Source organism: Cetorhinus maximus, chromosome 8 (genome assembly GCF_964194155.1).
Source record: "Cetorhinus maximus chromosome 8, sCetMax3.hap1.1, whole genome shotgun sequence".
Lineage (NCBI taxonomy): Eukaryota > Metazoa > Chordata > Chondrichthyes > Lamniformes > Cetorhinidae > Cetorhinus > Cetorhinus maximus.
The window spans coordinates 81,690,516-81,713,284 of record NC_135886.1 but is presented as its reverse complement, the minus strand read 5'-3'; the positions used below and the strand labels follow the sequence as shown (position 1 = coordinate 81,713,284).

Genomic DNA, 22,769 nt, shown 5'->3' with positions numbered 1-22,769 from the left:
TGGACGTGGACAAGGCCCAAAAATTTTGAGGCTGGCCAGCATGCCGGCTTGCTGACCTTGTTCCTGCCGTCAGGCATTCTGGCCGACGCGGTTTCGGGGCTAGGAAGGTTATTCACTCCCCCACAAGACAGACAGCCAATAAGGCTCATTAGGAGCCTTGTTAAGGTTAAGTTTATAAGGCCAACTGGATATTGCAGTTGGCCTTCAATTTCCCTACAAGACAAAGGACGGATTGACTACCTGGAAGTGCATACCCAGCGGCAGGCTTGGGTGCCAGCGCTCCTCGTAAGACTACTGGTCCTCGCTGCCTGCTTGTGTGAGTTTACAGCCAAAGGCCACCCTCCTCACCACTATGCTCCCCCTCCCCCGCCACCCCCTCAATCACACTGGCTGCTTTTTGCAGCTTTTAATTAAAGTTTTTCAAAAGTGTCTGAGAGGAAATCTCCCCAGTTACTTACTTTATAATGCAGCCAGGTGCTCCTCAGAAGCTGGAAGGCCTCTCCTTGGCCCTCCAGCTTCAAGAGTCCAACAGCTTCCCTTAATTGGACATGGAAGCATCGCCATGACAACTTAATGGAACGCTCTGGTCAAAGTTTCAGGGCAGTGACAGTTCTACAATGCTGAGGCTTTAATTCTGACCCTTCGGTTCACCTCTGCTGGAATTGTGGTAGGATTGTGCCAGAATGCTTGTGTATTTTTGGCCCCATGTTTTTCATCGATCTTCGTTAGGATAGTTTTGGCTTCGTGTGCACTTGATTTTGTTTTTTTGCCGCATGCTACTTAAGTAGAGAGTAACTCATCATTATTGTCTAACTTTAAACCTTAAATTACAATTCGTTGTTAAAGCCCTGTGAGTTAAAAGTGTGAATAATACAAACTAAGAGCTTTTGAGAGGCCTTCTTTAATTTAATCCTTCAATTACAAAAAAATCTTTTTAATCATAGAAATCAAGGCAGAATTGAATCAGAACAGTTGGGACATTTGGAGAATTGCTGAGGTACGGTGAGTAGCTCCACATTGAGACCAAGCCAAGAATAGAGGCTCTAGCCATGGCAACTAGATTTTAATGATGGGCACATCACAGAACATAATATTAAATACTATGAATTGTGACAGTATGGAGATTTCTTTCCCTTCTAGCACGTAATGTTGACTTCCAGGTTATTCCCAAGATGAATCAAATACCACATCATCTGCATCCTCAAAAAAGAATGCGGAGGGAATTACAATTAAGTGGATAAATTGCATAAGTTGTAATGCAATCAGCTGCCTATTTCAGGGAGTCCTTACAGATGCAGTTGATTGAGGTAGGCGTGACTTATACAATTTTCTCACTACTGGTTGGACCAGGCTGTCATAGTGCTGTCATGTTTTTATAATGATATAATATTTTGGGCTTATTTACTGTACAAGGCACAAAGCGCCAATCGTTCATAAAGGATTTGGTAAACACGTTGTGGGCTCATTTATTAAGACTAGGCACATGAGAACATTTATACATAGGTATAAAGCTTGAAGCGTGTGTGTGCTCTGCTCAAAGCAAAAGAGGAGCTGAGACTGGATCACATGACACATTTCTTTCTAGTGATGTCATGCTGATATCCCTTAAAGGCATATTACAACACCCCCCTTTCTTTTTAAAGATCTCCCCCACTCCTTCCAAAGAAGTATAACCATTTAAGATACATGTTCAGCTTTAGTTACCATTACATAAATGCATAGAACTGATGAATCTGAGGCTCTAAAGTGTAAACATGAGCTGCTGGTACACCCATATCTTGTAATGGTAACCTTGTCTGGGGGTTTCTTTAATTGCTCACAGTGATCAGTGGGATTGCCATTCTTGGATGTTGTTCCTGGTTGCATTTGGGATCTTGTCCTAGATGCAATAGAATTGTACGGTGGTTGAGGAGCTGAAATGGGTCTGATTTGATAGGTTATGCCTCACTGTTGCGCTTTAAAAAACATTTATTCATGGGATGTGAGCATTGCTGGCTAGGCCAGCATTTATTGCCCATTCCTAATTGCATCAATAAGTGAGGATAATGGTCATGTTCTTGCTTCGTTCTTCCAAAGAAGCTGTGTCACCTGTGATACAGATGCATCCTGGTACACTGCATGCATTGTGGTTCATGTGAGTTTGAAAGAGAACCTGGCAACAGATGGCCTGAAAGCAAGTCATTAAAAACAGTATTGTCTGAATGGTGTACAATATGTAGTAAGCTCTTGGGACTTCTCCGTGAGATGTACTGTCCAGTAACCATGCTTGGCATCAAGATTCGAGAAGAATTTTACACCTGAAAATATTGGATTTAACTTTTCTAATGTAGGTATTTTGTAAGGACAATGTTTCAAAGCTGCATTTAAATGTCATGGATTGAAGCATACTTTCAATGATCCATCTTTCTTCATAACGCACGTGATCAAGCTGCCCCAATCTATGTCCTTTTGTACTCTTCTAATAATTCCAGCTCTCTCCGTTTTGTCTAGTTTGACCTTCAATTTGTCTTGTATGTGGATGCTGCATTTACGTGGGGCATCATTGGTGGACTTGCATTCTCCTGCAAGTGTAATGTTGTAGCTCCCTTGAAACTGCCAATTTTGTCAAAACATAGGCCAGGATTTTCCCCTCGGTGATTTGGGAGTGGGGCCCGCTCGCCGAGGGGGAAAATGACACGGGATGACGTCAGGAGGAACCCCCGATGTCATCCCGGTCCATTTAAATCTTCAGGAAGGTGGGCGGACAGTGAAATTGGGAAGGCCGCTGGGCGGGCCTTAATTGGCCCGCCCACTCAAAATGGCGTCTGGCCCCGTTTCGGCAGCGGAGTTCGGCTGCCCGCCCACCGTCGAGCCGGTGGGGCCCGCCCGCCATCCAAGGGCAAAATTCTGCCCATAGAATCGGCACTTTCTTCCTGGATATTTTGATGTTAGGTCATGAACTGAAGTGATAGGATTAGATACTGAGGCTAAACTGCCTTGTGATGTCTCATAGATTGCATGGCTTGTTACTACTATGAGGTAACGATTTGCTGGTAGGCTTGCAATTGCTGGGCCTTTAATTTCCACAATGTAGACCATCTGTGATACCCAAGAGGACTGATTATACTTGCACTCCAGGACTATGGATTCTGCACATGGAAATTAGTGAACTGCTGTATGCTGAAAGTTTCATAGCAGTAGGTTTTGCCTCATGTATATGTTTCTGATAGATACTGGATGGTCATTTTTGTTGCTTGAGGGCATCTGTTGTGTATGGTCTATTTGGATCAGTGCATGGCTCCTTGTGGCTGCATCAGCCTTTGCCCTAGTGCACTGCCACTGCTAATGGCCCTTTCTGCCACACGTCTTGCAGTATTGATGAAGAGCTGGGCATTTCCTTGGTGCATGCAGAAGACCATGTCTTCCGCATGTCTTGCTAGGTTTGGGTGTTCTAGTAAGTGCATCAACAAATCGGGGTTGTACTTGGGACCTGTAAGCTTTGTCAACCTTGAGTAGCTCTTCGATGCTATATGTTTTGGGCTTCTCTAGCAGATCATTCTGGAATGCTTCCATGAATGTGGATGTGATCACCAACTCAACAACTCTGCCTGCTAGTTATGCATTTGAAAAATCACAGAACGTACACTTTTCTCTGCATCTGCTGATGAATATGGATTCTGTAGGCTGTTGTCAAAATGACATGAACTCTAGTTGATGAATACGAAAGTTTATTCTGATTCTGAACTGGTCTTCCAATGTAGTTTATACATTTTGGGGATCCTTTAGCTCTTCTTCTATTAATCCTGACGTGTTTAGCCTGTGTAGACCTTCATTTTCAATTGCTAGGCCAATTTTTATGGCTTGCTTGTCTGGTTCAGACACACCTGAATCAAGAAACCATGGCTCTGTACACTGTTTAAACATTTTGAATTCGGAAAGTAGGTCAGCTGCATTCCAATTCAAACGGAAGAATTTTGCAGATGTTCTGACAATGTTCCTTTGACTTTCCTTCTGTAGTACCTGGGATTAGTATCGCTGTAGCCGCTTTCGCCAGCTTTTCTGAAGTTCCGCTCATGAAGACGAGTTGTGGCAGGAATGCACCACAGAGTAATGACGTCTTTGCTTTTTAATCAATTTACTGTTGAGCAACTCCTGAAGCCGCCCATTATAATCGCAACCTTCTCTGGCCTGATTTTTACGACGGTGTTTTAGTTTTTTTGTTGTTTGACTCTCCCTTGCTCGCTATCAATCTGGCCCACATCCTGGTCACTTGCCTTTCCTGACTGAGCTAACCTGGTGATGATCCTTTCAACACGCTGTTCCACTTGTTGAATTGACAGGCTATGTGCTGCAATCTCACCACAAGGGACCTGTCTGCTCACCAGCTCTTTATTTGAGCACTAGCTCGGCACTGTGTCTTCAAAGCTTTTCTTCACAGTCATGAAGCTGCGTATTCAACACTCTCCGATGCTGACACTACACTTTGGTCTGACCAAGATGTCAAGGGTCTTCTCACACCATGTAGCATGATCTAAGGCTGTTCATCATGTCGTATATGTACTTAATCTTGCTGCCACCTCTCTCACCACCGTTGATCACTATGTTGTGCCATTATAATGATATAATACCTTGGACTTGTTTACTGTAGAAGACACAAGGCACCAATCACTCATCAGGGATTGAGTAAACACGTTGTGGGTTGATTTATTAAGACTAGGCACATGAAAACAATTATACATAGATATAAAGCTTGAAGACATCAGAGCTGTGTGTGTGCTCTGCTCAAAGCAAAAGTGGAACTGAGACGAGAACACATGACACATTTCCCTTCTAGTGATGTCATGCTGATATCCCTTAAAGGCAGACAACAATAAATGCCATTTGATTGGTCGAAGCAGTAAGAAACTGGCTTAATCTCAGTAAGATATTAAGAAGAGAGATATTTTCAACAACCCACTCCCAGTCCCCACCAAAAGAATGACAAAAGCAGGGGTTAGAATAGAAATTGAATAAATATTGATTTATTTCAAAATCTAAAAACCTCGATCAAATCACCCCATAACCTTCTATATTCTAGGGATTACAAGCCTAGTTTACATAATCTTTCCTCAAAAAAAATAACCCTTGTAGTCCTGGTAACATTCAGATGAATCTGTGCTGCCCTCCTTCCAAAAACTTGCACACACAACTCCAGGTCCAATCAGAGCTTCGTAGTGCTGTAGCAAAATGTCCTCCCCTTTATATTCTAACCCTCTAGTTATAAAGGATAACATTCCATTAGACTTTTTGATTTTTTTTGTACCTGACTATTACATTTTAGTGTTCTGTGTACATGGATCCCGAAATCTCTTTGAATTTCCACTGTTTCTAGCTTTTCTCCATTTAAATAACTGTCAGGTTTAACCATTTTTGGTCCAAAACGGATGATTTTACACTTACCTTTATTAAAACTCATCTGCCAGTTTTGCTCACTCTTGTCTCTTTACAATTTTATGCCACCATCTCCTCTGCTTACTATGCCACCAATCTTTATATCATCAGTATCAGACTCTCTATTGTGTTAAATTAGTCTTTAATAAATAGAAAGATTAGGTAATGCCTCAGCACAGACCTTTGGACAGGAGCCACTTCTTTCTAAATCGAGTACAAACCCATTATCCCTACTCTCTTATTTGCTGCCTTCAATAATTTGCCTTCAATTCCATCAGCTTTAATTTTAGTTAACAGTAACTTGCACCTTAATGAGGTGCAAACTACTGAGTGAATAACTGTTTCTACGTGGCGTGTTTAAGCAGTAACTTTGTAATTGAATATAATAGAAATAGATAGTGCTTTTTGGCCAATTTAAGCATTACCCAATTGAAAAGGGACTGTAGCATTTTATAACCAAAAATAGTTTGCAGCTTGTGCCTCAACATCTATTGAGCCAGCTACTAGAAGCTATATTCACTATGTGGATAAATTACAGGCATGATCATATGCCCTTGTGCTCAATGACAATGTTCTGCCCAAGCCAAATAATGTTGTATTCAGTCAAAAGCTGAAATCAATTGATGGATTCTTACCGTGAAATTTATTGCTGTGTTGAAATGCAGGGTCCTCTGGCCTAACATGACAAGGGGTCTCACAGAACATTTTGATGTTGTCTTCTAAGTACCAGCTTTTGTTTTCATCAAAAGTCATGAAAAGCAAAGAGAATTCCTGAATCTTGAGGCTCCCATTAGCGATCTTGTGTAGCGTCCCTCTTTTACAGATGATTATAGGACCAATCAAACCTGTATGGATGTCTCGTTCCTGATTAGAAAAACAGCACAGTTTAACTCTGTAGCATTGCAGCCTGCTCCATGTAACCCTTTCGGCTTACAGTATCAGAACCTTCTTCTCATGAAGCAAGAGATTGTTTAAGTGGGAAGCTGAAAAGCAGAAAAGTTAAATTTAGCTTAAAAGACTTGGGTTAAAACTTCTTCAAAGAATTTCCACAAAGGATCAAAGATAGGAAAAAGCCAGAAAGCTAATTCATATTGCATACAGCTCAACTCGCCAAGAAATCTTTGTAAACTTTGACTTACCGGGTTGACATCTGAGTAATATGTCCAGGCTCTGCAGTCAAAGTCCTTGTCAGTGGGTGCGGATCCCTTCGTTACATGCCAAATGTAAACCTTTGTTTTATTTGGATAAACTATATCATCAGCCTGTCTAGGCCAGTCTATCAGCTCCCCCTCTTCATATCTGTATTCAGAAGGTATCTCACGTGGCACACCATGAGCATGAATGGAGAAAGGTCTGGAGGCCATATTCTTGAACTTCACCTGCATACGTAGAATAGTTTAACACCAAGAAATGGAATAGCTTTCACATCTACATCTTACTTATCCAGTTGTTTTGTCTCTGTCGGACTAAGTGTGTCTTTTCAAGCTTTAAGATCACTCTCCATAAAGTTTGGATCCTGTTTTCCCCTAAAAGGCATAACCGCAAGCATCTGTTTTCCTGAGCTAGCACCTAAATCATAAAATCTTGCAATGCCAAGCAATAATGGCAGCACGATTATTCTAATTAGGTTGTAGTTTCCAAAAACAATGAAATGTTGCCTAACAATAGGTGCACAACTAATGACAGGCAACAAAAAAAAACAATTATATGTATCAAATGGAGAAACTGAGGTTGTTCCCCTTGGAGCAGAGAAGGCTAAGAGGAGATTTGAAAGAAATGGATAGATAGAATAAATAAAGAGAAACTGTTTCCAATAACTGAAGATCAATAGTCAGAGAGCATAGAATTAAGGTGAATGGCAAAAAGACCAGAGATGGTATGAGGAAAATCTTTTTATATAACAAGTAGTTAGGATTTGAATACATTGCTTGATAGGTTGGTGACTACAGATTCAATAGCAGCCTTCAAAATAGAATTGTTGCCTTCAGGGTATAAATGTTGTCTGGTTTGGGTGCCTATGATTTCTGCCCACATTTTGACTCATCCCAATTAATTCACACCTAATGTATTAAACAACATTGTGTTTCTGCTACTTAATTCCTCACCAAGCCCTGAAATAGCAGCAAATACCTGAACTTTGGACTAACTGTTGTTAATATGGCAATCACCTTGTTAAAGGCAATTGCTAGTTAAACAGGTGATGGGCATTGATTATCCCATCTAAATAGACTAAAATGATACAGCTGGAACACTTTGTGTGGAAGTCAGTAGCACTGAGGAGTTGTCTTGAAAATAAACCAGTGTGAACCAAAAGACCAACTTGGATTAATTTTTCCACTGCAACCTCTTATTGTGAGAGTAGGAGATTTTAGTCCATGACTGGTTACTGTGAAGTTTTGGAATTTAAGATAGTACCTTGTGTATTTGTGCATGTCACAACAACAAATTTAGCTCAAATTAGATGAACCAAGTAAACAATTTGACATTTGAGAAACACTTTGCTCAGGTTTTGATTTGACCTGTGCCAGCTGGAAAGGTTGTGGTGTTTCCCAATAGGGGCAGAATGGAAACTTGAAGAAAAATTTGTGCCTTTTTGGTGACAAACAGCCTCCTAGAGACAATGTCAGTAGTGGCCTTGGAGCAGTTTATGTATTTGTCCTTCTTAGCTTGCATGTTAGACCAAATGAACAAAGAATGGGGGAAAATTTACTGGAGAGAAAAAAGAGAAATTTATGCAAAGGCTCAATAAATGAAAGTTTAAAAGTCATGTTAAAAATTCAATGAAGTTAGCTCTTAATATGATGTCACATTTGAAAACTTTTTCTAATAATGTTACAAAATATTTTTGTGGAATTGTTAAATAATTGACTTTGATCTGAGTGCTTGGTTTAGAAGAAAATTACAGCTCAACAATGTAAAACATTTATTCAAAGAAAATAATGGAGAATATGTGAATTGCTTAGTTTCAGATTTGTTGCTGACATAATTTGTTTCTGCCTTTTACAAGCCTTTTGTTTCAGTGAGACAAATAAATGAAAAAAATATCTGGATAGAGCTAGCAATAAATTACACTTATACAGCATCCTAAAAGTAACAAAGCATCTCAATGTGTTTTACAAGGTGTAAATATTTGTGGTTGGGTAATAAGGGCATGCTCAAAGAGGTAGGTTCTATGCAGGCTCCTCTAATTCTGGCCTTTTGTGGGTTCCCAGTTATAATTGCTCCATCACTGGTGGCCATGCCTTCAGTTGCCTAGGCCCCCAAGCTCTGGAATATCCTCCTTCCGCCTTTCTGCCTCTTTAAGACACCCCTCAAAAGCTACCTCTTTGACCAAGCTTTTGGTTATCATACCCAATGGGTGGGTTTTCCACATCTGCCCACTGCTGGGATCTTCTGGCCTCGCCGCAAGTCAATGGACTTCTGGCTGGGGTGCCACCTTGCCCGTGGCGGGTCCCGCCCGCAACGGGGCAGGAAAATCCTGGTCAATATCTGTGTGTGTGTGTCTTGGTGTCATACTTCGTTTTATAATGCTTCTGTGAAGTGCCTTGGAATGTTTCACTATGTTAAATGCACTGTATAAATATAAAAGTTATTGTTATAGTAAGTTGAATGAGAGCTTTCAGAGTGTAGAGCCAATATGTCTAAAGACATTGCAACTGACAGTTTTGTGGAGGGAATGGGTGATGCAACGAAAGCTGAAGAGGTGAAGGATATATAGGTAAGGATGGATGAGGCTATGGAAGGACTTAAATTGAAGAATGAGGCAATATGGACTGCTATGTTGACCGAGCCAACACAGAGCTGCAATGGACCTAGAATAGAAAGAATTGAATAGCTTTGGAGCTGTGTAGGAAGGGGTCATTGGTGGGGTTGGCAGTGGGGGAGGAAGATAGCAGAAGAGGAGCAGAAAGTGGGTTAGGGCATGAGGGAGTTGGTACATGATCGATAACATGATCGATGAAAGTGATGAAACAAGGAGGGCCAGAGCATTAGGAAAGTCCTGAGAAAATTAAAACAAAGTAAAGACTGAGTTCCAGAGTAGACACGGAATTTGGATTGGAACAAATTAGATTGGGGACCTCCTGAAGTCCAACTTAATGTGAAACTTAATTCTGAGTCCATATGTTAGCCCTGTAATCAATTTACAAAACCTCGTTTTAAATCCATATATTTATTTTAAAGCTGGTGACTCACCACAATAATATCATTGACCTCAGCACTGATGACAGGCCCAAGAATGCCCAAATGTTCTTCACTTTCTCCACGGATTACGGGACTTTTGAACAAGTTGTCCTTGTATTGCAGAAATATTGCCTTCTTGAATTTGCTGCCAAGACTCTGCCCCTGTGATTGCTGCTTCTGCCTATGTGACATCAGCATTAGTTTAATATGATATTGAGTTGATTAAATTTTCCCCAGTTAGAGCCATTAATGACTGTGAATTTATATTTAAATATATGTATTTACATTTCAGTGAAATATCTTCAGTCTCTTGCAAATGGCAGTAATACAGCTCTGTACCCAGTAAATATCACAAATACCCAGTAAAGACTCAAAATACCCAGTAAAGCAGAGAACTGCTAATTGTGCTTGGCTCCTTAACAAATAGTCAGTAAATGCTCCAATACTTAATGAATGCCTAACCAGACATGTATTAAATAACAGTAAAAGAACAAAAATTCAGTAACAGATGTAGATGTCTTATAAACCCTCAATTAAAAACCTTGACTATCTTTTTTTGATTTAAATTCATGTTTTATCTCTTTTGCCACTTTGCATCTTTAGTTCCACAGCATTCCCCAGTCAAGAGGTTGGACATGTGACAGAGACATTTGAAATTCATTTTAGAGTAGAACTGAACACTATGCAATGACCACCATTAATACAAATAAAAAGTACTTTCTGCTCATAAAAATATTCATGGATCACAGTCATAATACTATAAATAGCTGGAATTGAAGCTGTCATAATTTGATATGAGTGGAGTACTTTCACTAAAAGTTGAGGATTACATTTTCATTCTGCCAATAATGCTGGGCCACATAAAAAGAATATTGGACAAACAATGTTAAAAATAATAAGCATTTTTGAAAATTGAGCATGTTAAGATTTTGTCCAGTGGTTGGCCTCTACCAGACGAGACTGAGGTGGGCAGTTTGTGAGGCAATGTAACCTTTATCAATCATTCACTAGGAGGCTTATCAAAATAACCTTGAATATGTAAAGGATTTGGGGTGCGAAATTTGGTCCCGTAGCGAATTTAGAGGCCCTCTCAGTGAGACTGCAAATGGTACAGCGCCCCATCCTGGGAATGGTGCTCATGTAGACATCCCGAAGCTCCCCAACTGGCCAGGTGGTGGCAGCAGATCAGCTTTACCAGCTGATTTGAGACAATCCTAAATTTGAACCATGCAGGTCCATTCAACGTATTCACTTGTCACTGACTGAAGAAAGCTGCAGCGCAGGGGAATTTGGGGGTCCTCGTGCATGAATCTCAAAAAAGCTAGCATACAAGTTCAGCAGGTAATAGGGAAGGCAAATGGAATGTTGGCCTTTATTTCAAAGGGGATGGAATATAAAAATAGGGAAGTCTTGCTAGAACTATATAAGGCACTAGTTAGATCACACCTAGAATACTGTGAACAGTTTTGGTTCCCTTATCTAAGGAAAGATATACTGGCATTGGAGGCAGTCCAGAGAAAGTTCACTAGGTTGATCCCGGGGATGGAGGGATTTTCTTATGAGGAGAGGCTGAGTAGGTTGGGCCTGTACTCAGTGGAGTTTAGAAGAATGAGAGGCGACCTTATTGAAATATATAAAATTCTTAGGGGGCTTGACAGGGTAGATGCTGAGAGGTTATTTCCCCTTGTGGGAGAGACTACAACCAGAAGGCATAATCTCAGAGTAAGGGGTCGCCCGCTTAAAACAGAGATGAGAAGGAATTTCTTCTTTCGGAGTGTAATCTGTGGAATTCTTTACCGCAGAGGACTGCAGAGGCTGGTTTGTTAAGTATATTCAAGGCTGAGATAGACTTTTAATTTGATTTTTAATCAATAAGGGAATCAAGGGTTCTGGGGAAAAGGCAGGAAAGTGGGATTGAGGATTATCAGATCAGCCATGAGCTCATTGAATGGCGGAGTAGACTTGATGAGCCGAATGGCCTACTTCTGCTCCTACGTCTTATGGTCTTATGGCAGCTAATTCTGGAGCACAAGTCTCCAATACTAAAGCTGGGATGTTATCGAGGCCTGTAGCCTCTGCTGTGTCTATAAAATGAATCAAATCAGCTGAAGATTGGCATCTGTGAAGCTGAGACCTCAGGAGAAGGCCAAGATGGATAATCCATTCAGCACTTCTGGATGAATATGCTTTGTGATCCGGCAGCCTTGTCTTTGGAGCTAACATGTTGGACTCTGTCATTATACAATATCATATTCATAAAGTCTGCTCCTCCAGTTCATTGTTAAGTTATTCACATTGTTCACAATTGGATGTGACAGGACTACAGAGCTTTGATCTGATCTGTTGGTTGTGGTGTCACATAGCTCTGTCTGTAGGATGCTGCTTCTGCTGTTAGCATATTTGTAGTCCTGTGTTGTACCTTCACCAGGTTGGTACCTCATTTTTAGGTATTGAACAAGTAGTGGGCTTGAATAGGAATGCTACAAGTGCAATCTATTGTTAAGTGACTACATATAGTTATCTTTTTAATATATGCACCTTTATGAAGCAAAATTGATACTCACTTACCTATGCTTGGAAGCTCCAGCAGTTTGGCTGGCTTCATAATCCCATATCTGTTCTACAGCTGCAATGTAATAGTATTTAGACTGTGAATTGGAAGATCGTAGGATGTGATTTGGATCCTCTAGACACCAGTCACTGTTGGAGAAAGTTCTGAAGCTAGTATCATGCAGATCTCTGTCGTTAGATTCCTCACCAGTTCCACTGTTAACTTCTTCTGTGTAGTCGTCATATTCAAGAGTTTCTTCCCCGGCCAGTTGGGAATTGATTGCAGTTTCTGTGGTTGACGTTTTGTTAAATGATGTCCCATTGGGTGTTATACCTACAGATTCCCTAAAGGTTGCATCTGTATCATTATCCCATAATTTCATTCCCTTTGTTCCATTGCTAAATACCTGTTCAAATGTAGATGTTTTTTGAATCTGGGTCTTTGCGGTAACCCCATCATCCAGCTTTTGGCTTTGATTCAATTGCAATTTGTTGGTCAATACAATCTCTTTTTTAAGAACCTGGTTTTCATAGGGGAAGTCTAGTTTTCCATCTGTTCTTGTAAAGGTCAGGTTAGCTTCTGGGTGATCATGTAATGGTATCTCTCTCATTCGATTTGTCTGAACAAGATCATCCGAACTGTAGTTTGTTTTAATTAACTCATCAGCTTCCCCATTCTTATTGTGTTTATTAACTCTGCTGTCCTTGGTGAAGGAAGAGTGCATTTTATCAGATTCTTTTGTATTTTGCTTCTTGCTGGTTTCAGTTGGATCATAGAAATCCTTTCTAATAGTTTGATTCAGTTCATTGGGATCTTTGGACAAATGGTTACCCTGATCCAGAAAATGATTTTCTTTCTTTCCCTTAGTGTATCGCTTACTTAAGATATGTTGTTGTTTTTGCCTACAATGTGACCAGATAGGGTCTTGCTCAGTCATATTTTCCCCATAATCGGTGATGTTCATTAATTCCTCCAGTTCAATTTCTTCTGTTACATTGTTGTTGTTCCTCTTGAATCCTCGTGGTGCGAAAAAAAGTTGCTTCATCTCTTCTTGAAGTATGTTTCCATAAGCCTCATCCTTAAGAAAGTCTTCCACGATTTCTGGGTCATTGTCACAGTTATGAACTCGGAACTTTGCTCTCATGCCCTGAATTTGATAACGATAATTGAGGGGTTCCAGGAGCCACAAGCCTGAAGGTTGAGAGATAAAGTTAGTAACAAAGTAAAACTATAAAATTAGAAAGAATCAATCTTTCCCTCAATTAAGTGCAACCAAGCATAACTAGTTTCATTTTGTAATACTTCAATTCTAAAAGTAATATAAATGGGATGTCAGTCATAGAATAGTACAACACAGAAGGGGGCCATTGGGCCCATAGCCTGTGCTGCTCTTTCGAAGAGCAAGCCAGCAAGTGTCCCGGCATTGTCATGCACTCACGCGATATCTTGGTTGGCGGGTGCGTGCGGCAGTTGGCAGCGGCCCGCTGACAATTAAAAGGCCTATTAAGGCCATTAACAATCTAATTGATTTAAATTTTTCGCTGCCCGTCCAGCCCTACGGCTGGCAGGCAAGCGAAAAGGCCAAGCGGGCTTTACATTCTTTGTGAAACCTCATCCATGGGCAGGATGAGGTTTCGATCCATCATTAAAAAAAAAAATGTTCATACTAATTTATAAGATGTCCCTGCTCATATGAAAGAGGGGACATGTTTTTAAACATCTTACAGTGCTTTATTTTTAATTTTTTATATCTTCATCTCCCTGAGGCAGCTCTGTGTCTAAGGTACCTTTTTCTGCAGGCACTTGTGCGCAGGCGCGAACTTACGAGTTCGCCCTCCTCCCTCCCCCCCCCCCCCACACACACACAGGCAGCGCTGCAGCACATGTTTCACACTGGGAGGGCCTTAATTGGCCTGCCAGTGCAAAATCGTGGTTTGACCCCGATCGCGGGTGGTGGTCGGCTTCACGACCGCTCCCGCTCGCCCTCGCCTAGGTAAAAATTCTGACCAGGGTGTGGGACCTAGGTAGAGAGCATGTCCACACACTGCTTCTTCTGTCGGGAACTCCCCAACACACTGTTGTTGCCTAAATATTATGTAAATGTAGAGTAAACTATTACTTGCTCAACCAAGGTTCTTGTAACATTTATTAGACTGGAAAAGCTAATTTACATATTGATAGTACAATTTAGGAAAATCACTTTGAACCATCAAAAGCAAATTCGGCATATGAATTGTTACAGTTCTGCCTAGTGGTTATAAAGTTCTTTCATTCAGCGAACAATAGTGTTGATATAAAATTTTAAAACTGAAGAATCTTGTACAAAAATAAAATGACTGCCACCATTTTATTTTTGTACAGAAAGTACTTCAGTGATGATCATGAAAGAATCCATGTGAGCGCTTGTTTGTAAACCAACTTACTAATAAAAATATGGTGTACAGATCATGGCCTGTTGTGACTCTAGCAGGAATCCGGCAGGAATCCTTTGTAAGACCTGGTTGTGCCAGCGCTCTGCCACATGCTGGATTCTGTGATGTGCAAAAGGACACAACTCCTAACCAACCTTCACAAGCAGATATTGTTAGGGGTCAAGGGATGGGGACCAAGCCAGCGCAGGGCCTTCCTATGCTAGAAGCTCCCACTTATTTGGATTCAGCATGTAAGCTTCCAGGTGGTCCCACTGGGTAAAGTGGTCTGGACTTTACTCCAAAGGACGGGGGGTGGGGGGGGGGGGGGGGGGGGGGGATGGTTTTGATTTTCTTGGCTCCCTTAAGAGGTCATGGCTGAGGTCGAATTTTCCAGCCGCATGGGACATGTGAGTACTGGAAATGCACCCACAGTGTCTGCTTGCAAATTTAAATATTGTCCCACTGCCCCCTCCACATACTCTGGTGAAGCCTGCACTGGAAGATACAGGAGGGCATGATGCCAGCTTAACTGCCAGGATCATGTCTCAAGGATTTGTGGAGCCTATATGTCCCTGTTTAAAAAAAACTCTGCATTACTGACCAATGTTATCCATGTCCATGCGGATCGTTTGGCTGGAAAATGGGAAAAGAGTTAACACATCTTCATATACCCCATCACACTTAAAAGTTTGTCCATGGAAGTAGATTGAAAGAAAGTTGTCTTGAGCGCCAACAATTACATGCCAAAAAATCACTTCATCCTCGCAAAACTTCAACTTGGGGACATTTTCATAGACAAACCCATTAATACCTGCAAAATAACATGCACATATACAAATCAGTAACTGAAGGATAACAAATACATGTATGTTACTAGTACAGAAAAGCATGCACACGTTAAAACAACCAGGGAGGGATTTCAATTCCTGGGTCAGGACCTCGGCAGCACATTCATTTCCAAGTTTCAACCCTGCACTGTGTGCACATTGCTATTTTAATTGACAATCAACTTAATTGGCCCTGGGCCACATTTGCTATCCAATTTGCAACAGAGGGCACAGAAAAGAGGCAGGTCATATGAAACAGCAGGCCCGAGATAAAGGCGAGTGGCAGTCATTGAATTGGTTGGTGTTTGTCTCAATAATGGAAGGGGGAGTTGAGCAGAGGCTGGTGGATATGGGAGGACCCCTATGCCAGGGCAGCATCCCTACCCCCTCCATTTTAGGTGGAAGTGACTCTGAAGAAGTAGTAGTGGGGAACAAAGAAATGGCGGAAGAACTGAATAGGTACTTTGCGTCAGTCTTCACAGTGGAAGACACGAGTGACATCCCCAAAGTTCAAGAGAGTCGGGGGGCAGAGGTGAGTATGGTGGCCATTACCAAGGAGAAGGTGCTAGGAAAACTGAAAGGTCTGAAGGTGGATAAATCACCTGGACCAGATGGATTACACCCCAGAGTTCTGAAGGAGATAGTTGAAGAGATAGTGGAGGCGTTAGTGGTGATCTTTCAGGAATCACTGGAGTCAGGGAGGGTCCCAGAGGACTGGAAAATCGCTAATGTTAAACCCCCTGTTTAAGAAAGGAGTGAGGCAAAAGACGGGAAATTTCAGGCCGATTAGCCTGACCTCGGTCATTGGTAAGATTTTAGAGTCCATTATTAAGGATGAGATTTCAGAATACTTGGAAGTGCATGGTAAAATAGGGCAAAGTCAGCACGGTTTCATCAAGGGGAGGTCATGCCTGACAAATCTGTTAGAATTCTTTGAGGAGGTAACGAGTAGGTTAGACAAAGGAGAGCCAATGGATGTTATCTACTTGGACTTCCTGAAGGCCTTTGACAAGGTGCCGCACAGGAGGCTGCTCAGTAAGATAAGAGCCCATGGTGTTAGAGGCAAGGTATTAGCATGGATAGAAGATTGGCTGTCTGACAGGAGGCAGAGAGTGGGGATAAGGGGGTCCTTCTCAGGATGGCGGCCGGTGATTAGTGGAGTTCCGCAGGGGTCAGTGTTGGGACCACAACTTTTCACTTTATACATTAATGATCTAGATGAAGGAACTGAGGGCATCCTGGCTAAGTTTGCAGATGATACAAAGATAGGTGGAGGGACAGGTAGTATTGAGGAGGGGGGGGGAGGTTGCAGAAGGATTTGGACAGGTTAGGAGAATGGGCAAAGAAGTGGCAGATGGAATACAACGTGGGGAAGTGTGAGGTCATGCACTTTGGTAGGAAGAATAGAGGCATAGACTATTTTCTAAATGGGGAGAGAATTCAGAAATCTGGAGTGCAAAGGAACTTGGGAGTCCTAGTCCAGGATTCTCTTAAGGTTAACTTGCAGGTTGAGTCGGTAGTTAGGAAGGCAATTGCAATGTTGGCATTTATTTCGAGAGGACTAGAATATAAAAGCAGGAATGTGCTGCTGAGGCTTTATAAGGCTCTGGTCAGACCACATTTAGAATAGTGTGAGTAATTTTGGGCCCCGTATCTCAGGAAGGATGTGCTGGCCCTGGAGAGGGTCCAGAGGACGTTCACGAGAATGATCCCAGGAATGAAAGGCTTAACATATGAGGAACGTTTGAGGACTCTGGGTCTATACTTGATGGAGTTTAGAAGGATGAGGGGGGGATGTGATTGAAACTTACAGAAAACTGAAAGGCCTGGATAGAGTGGACGTGGGGAAGATGTTTCCATTAGTAGGAGAGACTAGGACCCGATGGCACAGCCTCAGAATAAAGGGAAGACCTTTTAGAACAGAGATGAGGAGAAACTTCTTTAGCCAGATAGTGGTGAATCTATGGAATTCATTGCCACAGAAGGCTGTGGAGGCCAGGTCATTGAGTGTATTTAAGACCGAGATAGATAGGTTCTTGATTGGTAAGGGCATCAAAGGTTACGGGAAGAAGGCGGGAGAATGGGGTTGAGAAACTTATCAGCCATGATTGAATGGCGGAGCAGACTCGATGGGCCGATTGGCCTAATTTCTGCTCCTATGTCTTATGGTATGGTCTTATTTTTCTGACGTCTTACTTAAGATGCTGCTGGGGGCAGTGACAGCATGGAGGAGCATCATATTCCCTGTCAGCGGCATGAGAAAGCCTGCATGGCAGAGAATGAAAACATGGCTGGAGGTGGAAGCATCAGTGTAGTTGTGGCATCTGTGTTCTTTAACCTAAGAGCAATCTTCGATTAACATTTAGAATTAAACAAGAATATTTGTATATGCTTCATAGACTTTGAAAAAGCATTTGATCATGTTTGTCACCAAAAGCTGATAGACATGCTGCTGAAATGTGATATTGACAGTAAAGATGTGAGATTTATCCAGAGCCTATATTGGGACCAAATAGCGAAAATCAGGCTGGAAGATGGTCAAACAGATATGTTTCAAGTAAAGAGAGGAGGGTGACAAAGCTGTGTACTGTCACCAAAATTATTCAATCTGCACACGGAACAAATATTCAGAGAGTCAGGGGCACTTCCAGAGGTTAAAAATTGGAGGCAAGAATATAACAAACTTGCGGTACACTGACGACACAGCCTTACATGCAGAATCAGAAGAGGCCCTACGAAATATTGTAGATCAAGTAAAATTAAGAAGGTTAGAATATAGATTGAGTATGAGTAATTAGGCTAAATGTATTAAATACCCTTTTAAAACATGTAATCCTAATAAGCATTCTGCCCTGTGAGCCTATCATGATAACATCCCTGCAAAGCATGGAGATCATTCTCCAATTTTCTTTCAGCCTCCTCACCTTCCTCCTCCTCTGCCATTCCAGTGCTTTTCCCTCTTCAAGATTGGCATCTCTCTGGAGGGCCATGTTATGGAGAACAGAGCAAACAATCACAATATGTGAGACCCTTGAGGGATTGCACTGGAGGGTGCCACCCACCCAGCCAAAGACCTGAATCTCATTTTCAGGGTGCGGATGATCTACTCAGTGAAGACCCTTGTGCTCAGGTGACATCAGATGTAGTGTCTCTCTGCCTCCATGGTGGGCTAATGCACTGAAATCATCAGCTATCTCGTCAATGGATAAGCCGTATCCACTAACAACTATCTATGGTTTTCTGATGGCTCCATGAAGACTGGCTGCCTGCTGGAGGATGATGGCATCATGGCAGTTTTCATGATAATGTGCACACACTTAATAAAGTGCTTGCTGTGGTTTCAGATCAGCTGTATGTTTAGAGAGTGGAATCCCTTCCTATTGAGGAATTTCCTTGACTGGTCAATTAGTGTCTTTATGGTCACATGTATACAATTGATGATCCCCTGCACCTGAGGGAATCCACTACCTTTTGAGCTTGAGTGCTGCTATCCACGTTGAATTCAATGTGACCCTTCCATGTGATGCAAGATGCCACCAATGTCAGCTACCACTTCTTTGAAGGAACTGGTTGCAAAAAATGCAAGGCCTCTGAATTTTACAGCCATGGGAAGGCCTTGGCAATGGTTCCTAAGAGCCCTTGGATGACCTTTACCAGGGCACGCAGGCACTGTCTTCTATGGCGCTAACGCTTCAACATGTTCAGGTAGCTTCTCTTTAGGTGGTATACCCTATGCTGAGGGTATTGCCTTCATTGCCGTCCTGATCCTCATTCCTCACCCTTGCACTCCTGTTGCCCAGGGATCTACTTCTACTCCTTCTGGTGCTGTTCCTCATCACTTATTGACTCCATCCCAGAGTAGCTCAATTCCACTTCCTACTGTGTCCTTTCTTTCAACTGGAATCATATTCCCTTTCAGCGGCATGAGAAAGCCTGCATGGCAGAGACTGAAAACATGGCTGGAGGTTGAAGCATCAATGGAGTTCTAGCATCTGTGTTCTTTAACCTAAGAGCAAGCTTCGATTAATATCTAGAATTAACCAAGAATATTTGTATTTGTTTCATAGACCATGAAAAAGTGTTTGATCGTGTTTATCTCCAAAAGCTGATAGATGTGCCACTGAAATGTGACATTGACAGTAAAGATGTGAGATTTATCCAGAGCCTATATTCCTGAACCACCTCTCATGAACCCGTGAGGCCTGTATGCAGAAAGACCCATTCACTCCCCAAAACAGCTCTCCCAAATTGCCCTTATGAGAAGTGAAGGTATAGTACAGATAATTCTCTTGACACTGTATCATTGGTTGCCTGTGAATGAGGGTCTTCTCTGAGCCTTCCCTTTTCAATGGTGCCTCTGGCTGCTGTCCCGCCATTCTGACTTACTCCACTGTGCCAGTGTCGTCTTCTCCCTGTCATGATTGAAACCCTGCATAGACCCTGTGCCTTATAAAGAAAATGTCAAACTGACCCTTAATGAGCTGACAAGTTCAATAGGAGCCTTAACTGGCCATTTATGCATTTTGGGCAGGTTCCCACTCTCGCATTTAAATCAAAATCCCACCCTTATATTCCAGGAACATATATATCAATTAATAAAGAGTGAGAAAATGCACAGGCACACACCCTAAAGATGGATAAAATGCAAAGTTCTTCCACTAATGTAAACAGTAACAAAGATTAGGGAAATATCCTGAAAATACTGCGGATGCTGGAAATGTGAAGAAGAGTCATATGATCTTGAACCATTCATTCTGATTCTCTTCACAGACACTGCCAGACCTGCTGAGTTTTTCCAGGATTTTTTGTTTTTATATTGGGGAAATAGCCTTCTACCTGATGGAATAGCTCTTTATTGCTCATTCCCTTCTGCCTTTTTTCCAGGAAGTAATTCTGCTGATATCAGTTACAAGTGTTTGACCGAGTAACTCCTTATAGAAATCCATAAAACAGACTGGTCCGGTGTTAATGAGGAGCAGCCTAAGCTGGGAGTGGGAAAAAGTCAGCTGTGTTACCCTCAGATCATCCAAATGCTGCCAATATCAAAGTCAAAGACAAGCTTCAGATACATATCTCTATGAGGATACGTAAAAGATCATTTAGGGTTAGTTTGGATTGTTCATGTTATGGAAACATCACAAATCACTTACTGTGCATGAGGTTGGAATCATAAAATTCAGGATCACTTGGATTCACCCGTGATGGATCTTCGCAGTATTTTTCAATATTATCATTTATGTACCAGCTCTTATTCTCATCAAATATGGAGAAGAAAAGGTATTTGGCTTTGTCAATCTTTACCTATGAAGAAAATAGAAAAAAGATAACATTTAGACTCAATTTTGCCACAGTGAAAATATGTTACTTGTCTTACATGTGAGTTGAGGGTTTAAAATTCTACTTGAGTCCTGTTTGTTCTTTATCTGAAACTTGGCTCTCTGAGAGAATTGCATGGCTGCTGTAGTGATAATATGCTTAGATAATATGTTTCTTTTTTATTTTTCCTGCCAAAATGGACAATTTCACGGTTTCCCACATGATATCCCATTTTCCAGATCTTTGCCCACTCACATACATATCTATATCCCTTTGTAGCCTCCTTATGTCCTCTTCACAACTTACTTTCCTATCTATTTTTGTGTCATCTGAAAATTTAGCAATTGCATCTTCGGTTCCTTCATCCAAGTCATTTATATAATTTGGAAAAAGCTAAGGCCCCAGCACTGATCCCTGTGGCACACCACTCATTACATCTTGCCAACCAGAAAAACACCTATTTATGCCTACTCTCTGTTCCCTGTTAGCTAGCCAATCTTCTATTCATGCTAATATGTTACCCCTACACCATGAGTTTTATTTTCCACAATAACCTTTGATGTGATACCTTATCAAATGCTTTCTGGAAATCTAAGTACAGTACATTCTTTGGTTCCCCTTTATCCACAGTATATGTCACTTCTTCAAAGAACTCCAATAAATTGGTTAAACATGATTAAAACAATGTCGACGCTGCCTAATTACCTTGAATTTTTCCAAGTGTCCTGCTATAATGTCTTTAATAATAGCTTCTAACATTTTCCCCATGAAAATGTCAAGCTAACTGGCCTGTTTTCTGTCTCCCTCCCTTTTTCAATAAATGAGTTAAATTTGCTATTTTCCAATCTAATGGAACCTTCCCTGAATCTAGGGAATTTTGGAAAATTAAAGCCAACACATCAACTATCTCCCTAGCCATTTCTTTTAAGACCCTAGGATAAAGTCCATCAGGACCCGGGGACTTGTCAGCCCGCAGTTCCAACAATTTGCTAAGTAGCACTTCTCTAGTGATTCTAATTTTCCTGAGTTCCTCACTGTCTTCCATTTCCTGATTTACATCTATTTCTGGGATGTTACTTGTATCCTCTGTAGTGAAGACCGATGAAAAATACCTGTTCAATTTATCTGCCATCTCCTTATTTCCCATTATTAATTCTCCAGACTCACTTTCTATAGGACCAATGCCCACTTTGTTAACTATTTTCCTTTTAAAATATCTATAGAAACTATTTCTATCTGTTTTTTTATTTCTAGCCAGTTTTTTCTTATACTCTAATTTTTCCCTCCTTATTAATCTCTTTGTCATTCTTTGATATTTTTTATATTCTGTCCAATCTTCTGACCTGTCACCAGTCTTTGTGCAATTATATGTTCTTTCTTTAAGTTTGATACTATCTTTAACTTTAGTTAACCACGGATGGTGGATCCTCCCTTGGAATTTTTCTTTCTCGTTTGAATGTATCTATTTTGTATATTCTGAAATATCCCCAGAAATGTCTGCCACTGCATCTACATTGTCCTGTCATTTAAACTAATTTGGCAGTTCACTTTGGCTAGCTCTACTTTCATGTCCTCATAATTGCCCTTATTTTAGTTTAAAATATTAGTCTTGGACACATACTTCTCTCCCTCAAACTAAATTAAAATTCAATTATATTATGATTGCTGCTATCTAGGGACACCTTCACTATGAGGTTATTAATTAATCTTATCACATTCTTTTTCAGAGCTTGAGCAGCAGTTGGCGTCACTGCAGCGCATCCATGAGGTTGAGAACTTTGTGGACAGCATGTGGTCACCTTGCAGATGTGGTCACCCTAAGCTTAAGAGTATGCAGGGAAACAGGGAATGATTGACCTGCAGACAATCAAGAAGAAACAGGTAAGTTATGTAGGAGTCACCTGACTACATCTCACTCTCCAACCAGTGTTCAGTTCAGGTGCCGTGTCAACAACTGGCCAACACTTTCTGACTATTCTACCATTTACTAAACTGTAGGTTAGTATGTTATTTGTTATAGGTTGGACACCAATGAAGGGTGGCGCTGCTGCCTCACAGCTCCAAGGATCCAGG

General features: G+C 41.4%; 1 protein-coding gene across 1 annotated transcript in view; it reads right to left on the bottom strand.

The window, feature by feature from the left end:
- Nucleotides 1-22,769, bottom strand: part of f8 (coagulation factor VIII, procoagulant component) — a 92,811-nt gene that overhangs the window by 26,941 nt on the left and 43,101 nt on the right. Inside the window, exons 11-16 of the mRNA XM_078547163.1 lie at nt 20,531-20,681; nt 15,155-15,364; nt 12,160-13,333; nt 9,604-9,772; nt 6,549-6,788; nt 6,045-6,273 (exon numbers count right to left, since the gene is read on the bottom strand). Of these exons, the coding sequence (XP_078403289.1) occupies nt 6,045-6,273; nt 6,549-6,788; nt 9,604-9,772; nt 12,160-13,333; nt 15,155-15,364; nt 20,531-20,681 (2,173 nt within the window). The remainder of the gene's footprint in view (nt 1-6,044; nt 6,274-6,548; nt 6,789-9,603; nt 9,773-12,159; nt 13,334-15,154; nt 15,365-20,530; nt 20,682-22,769) is intronic.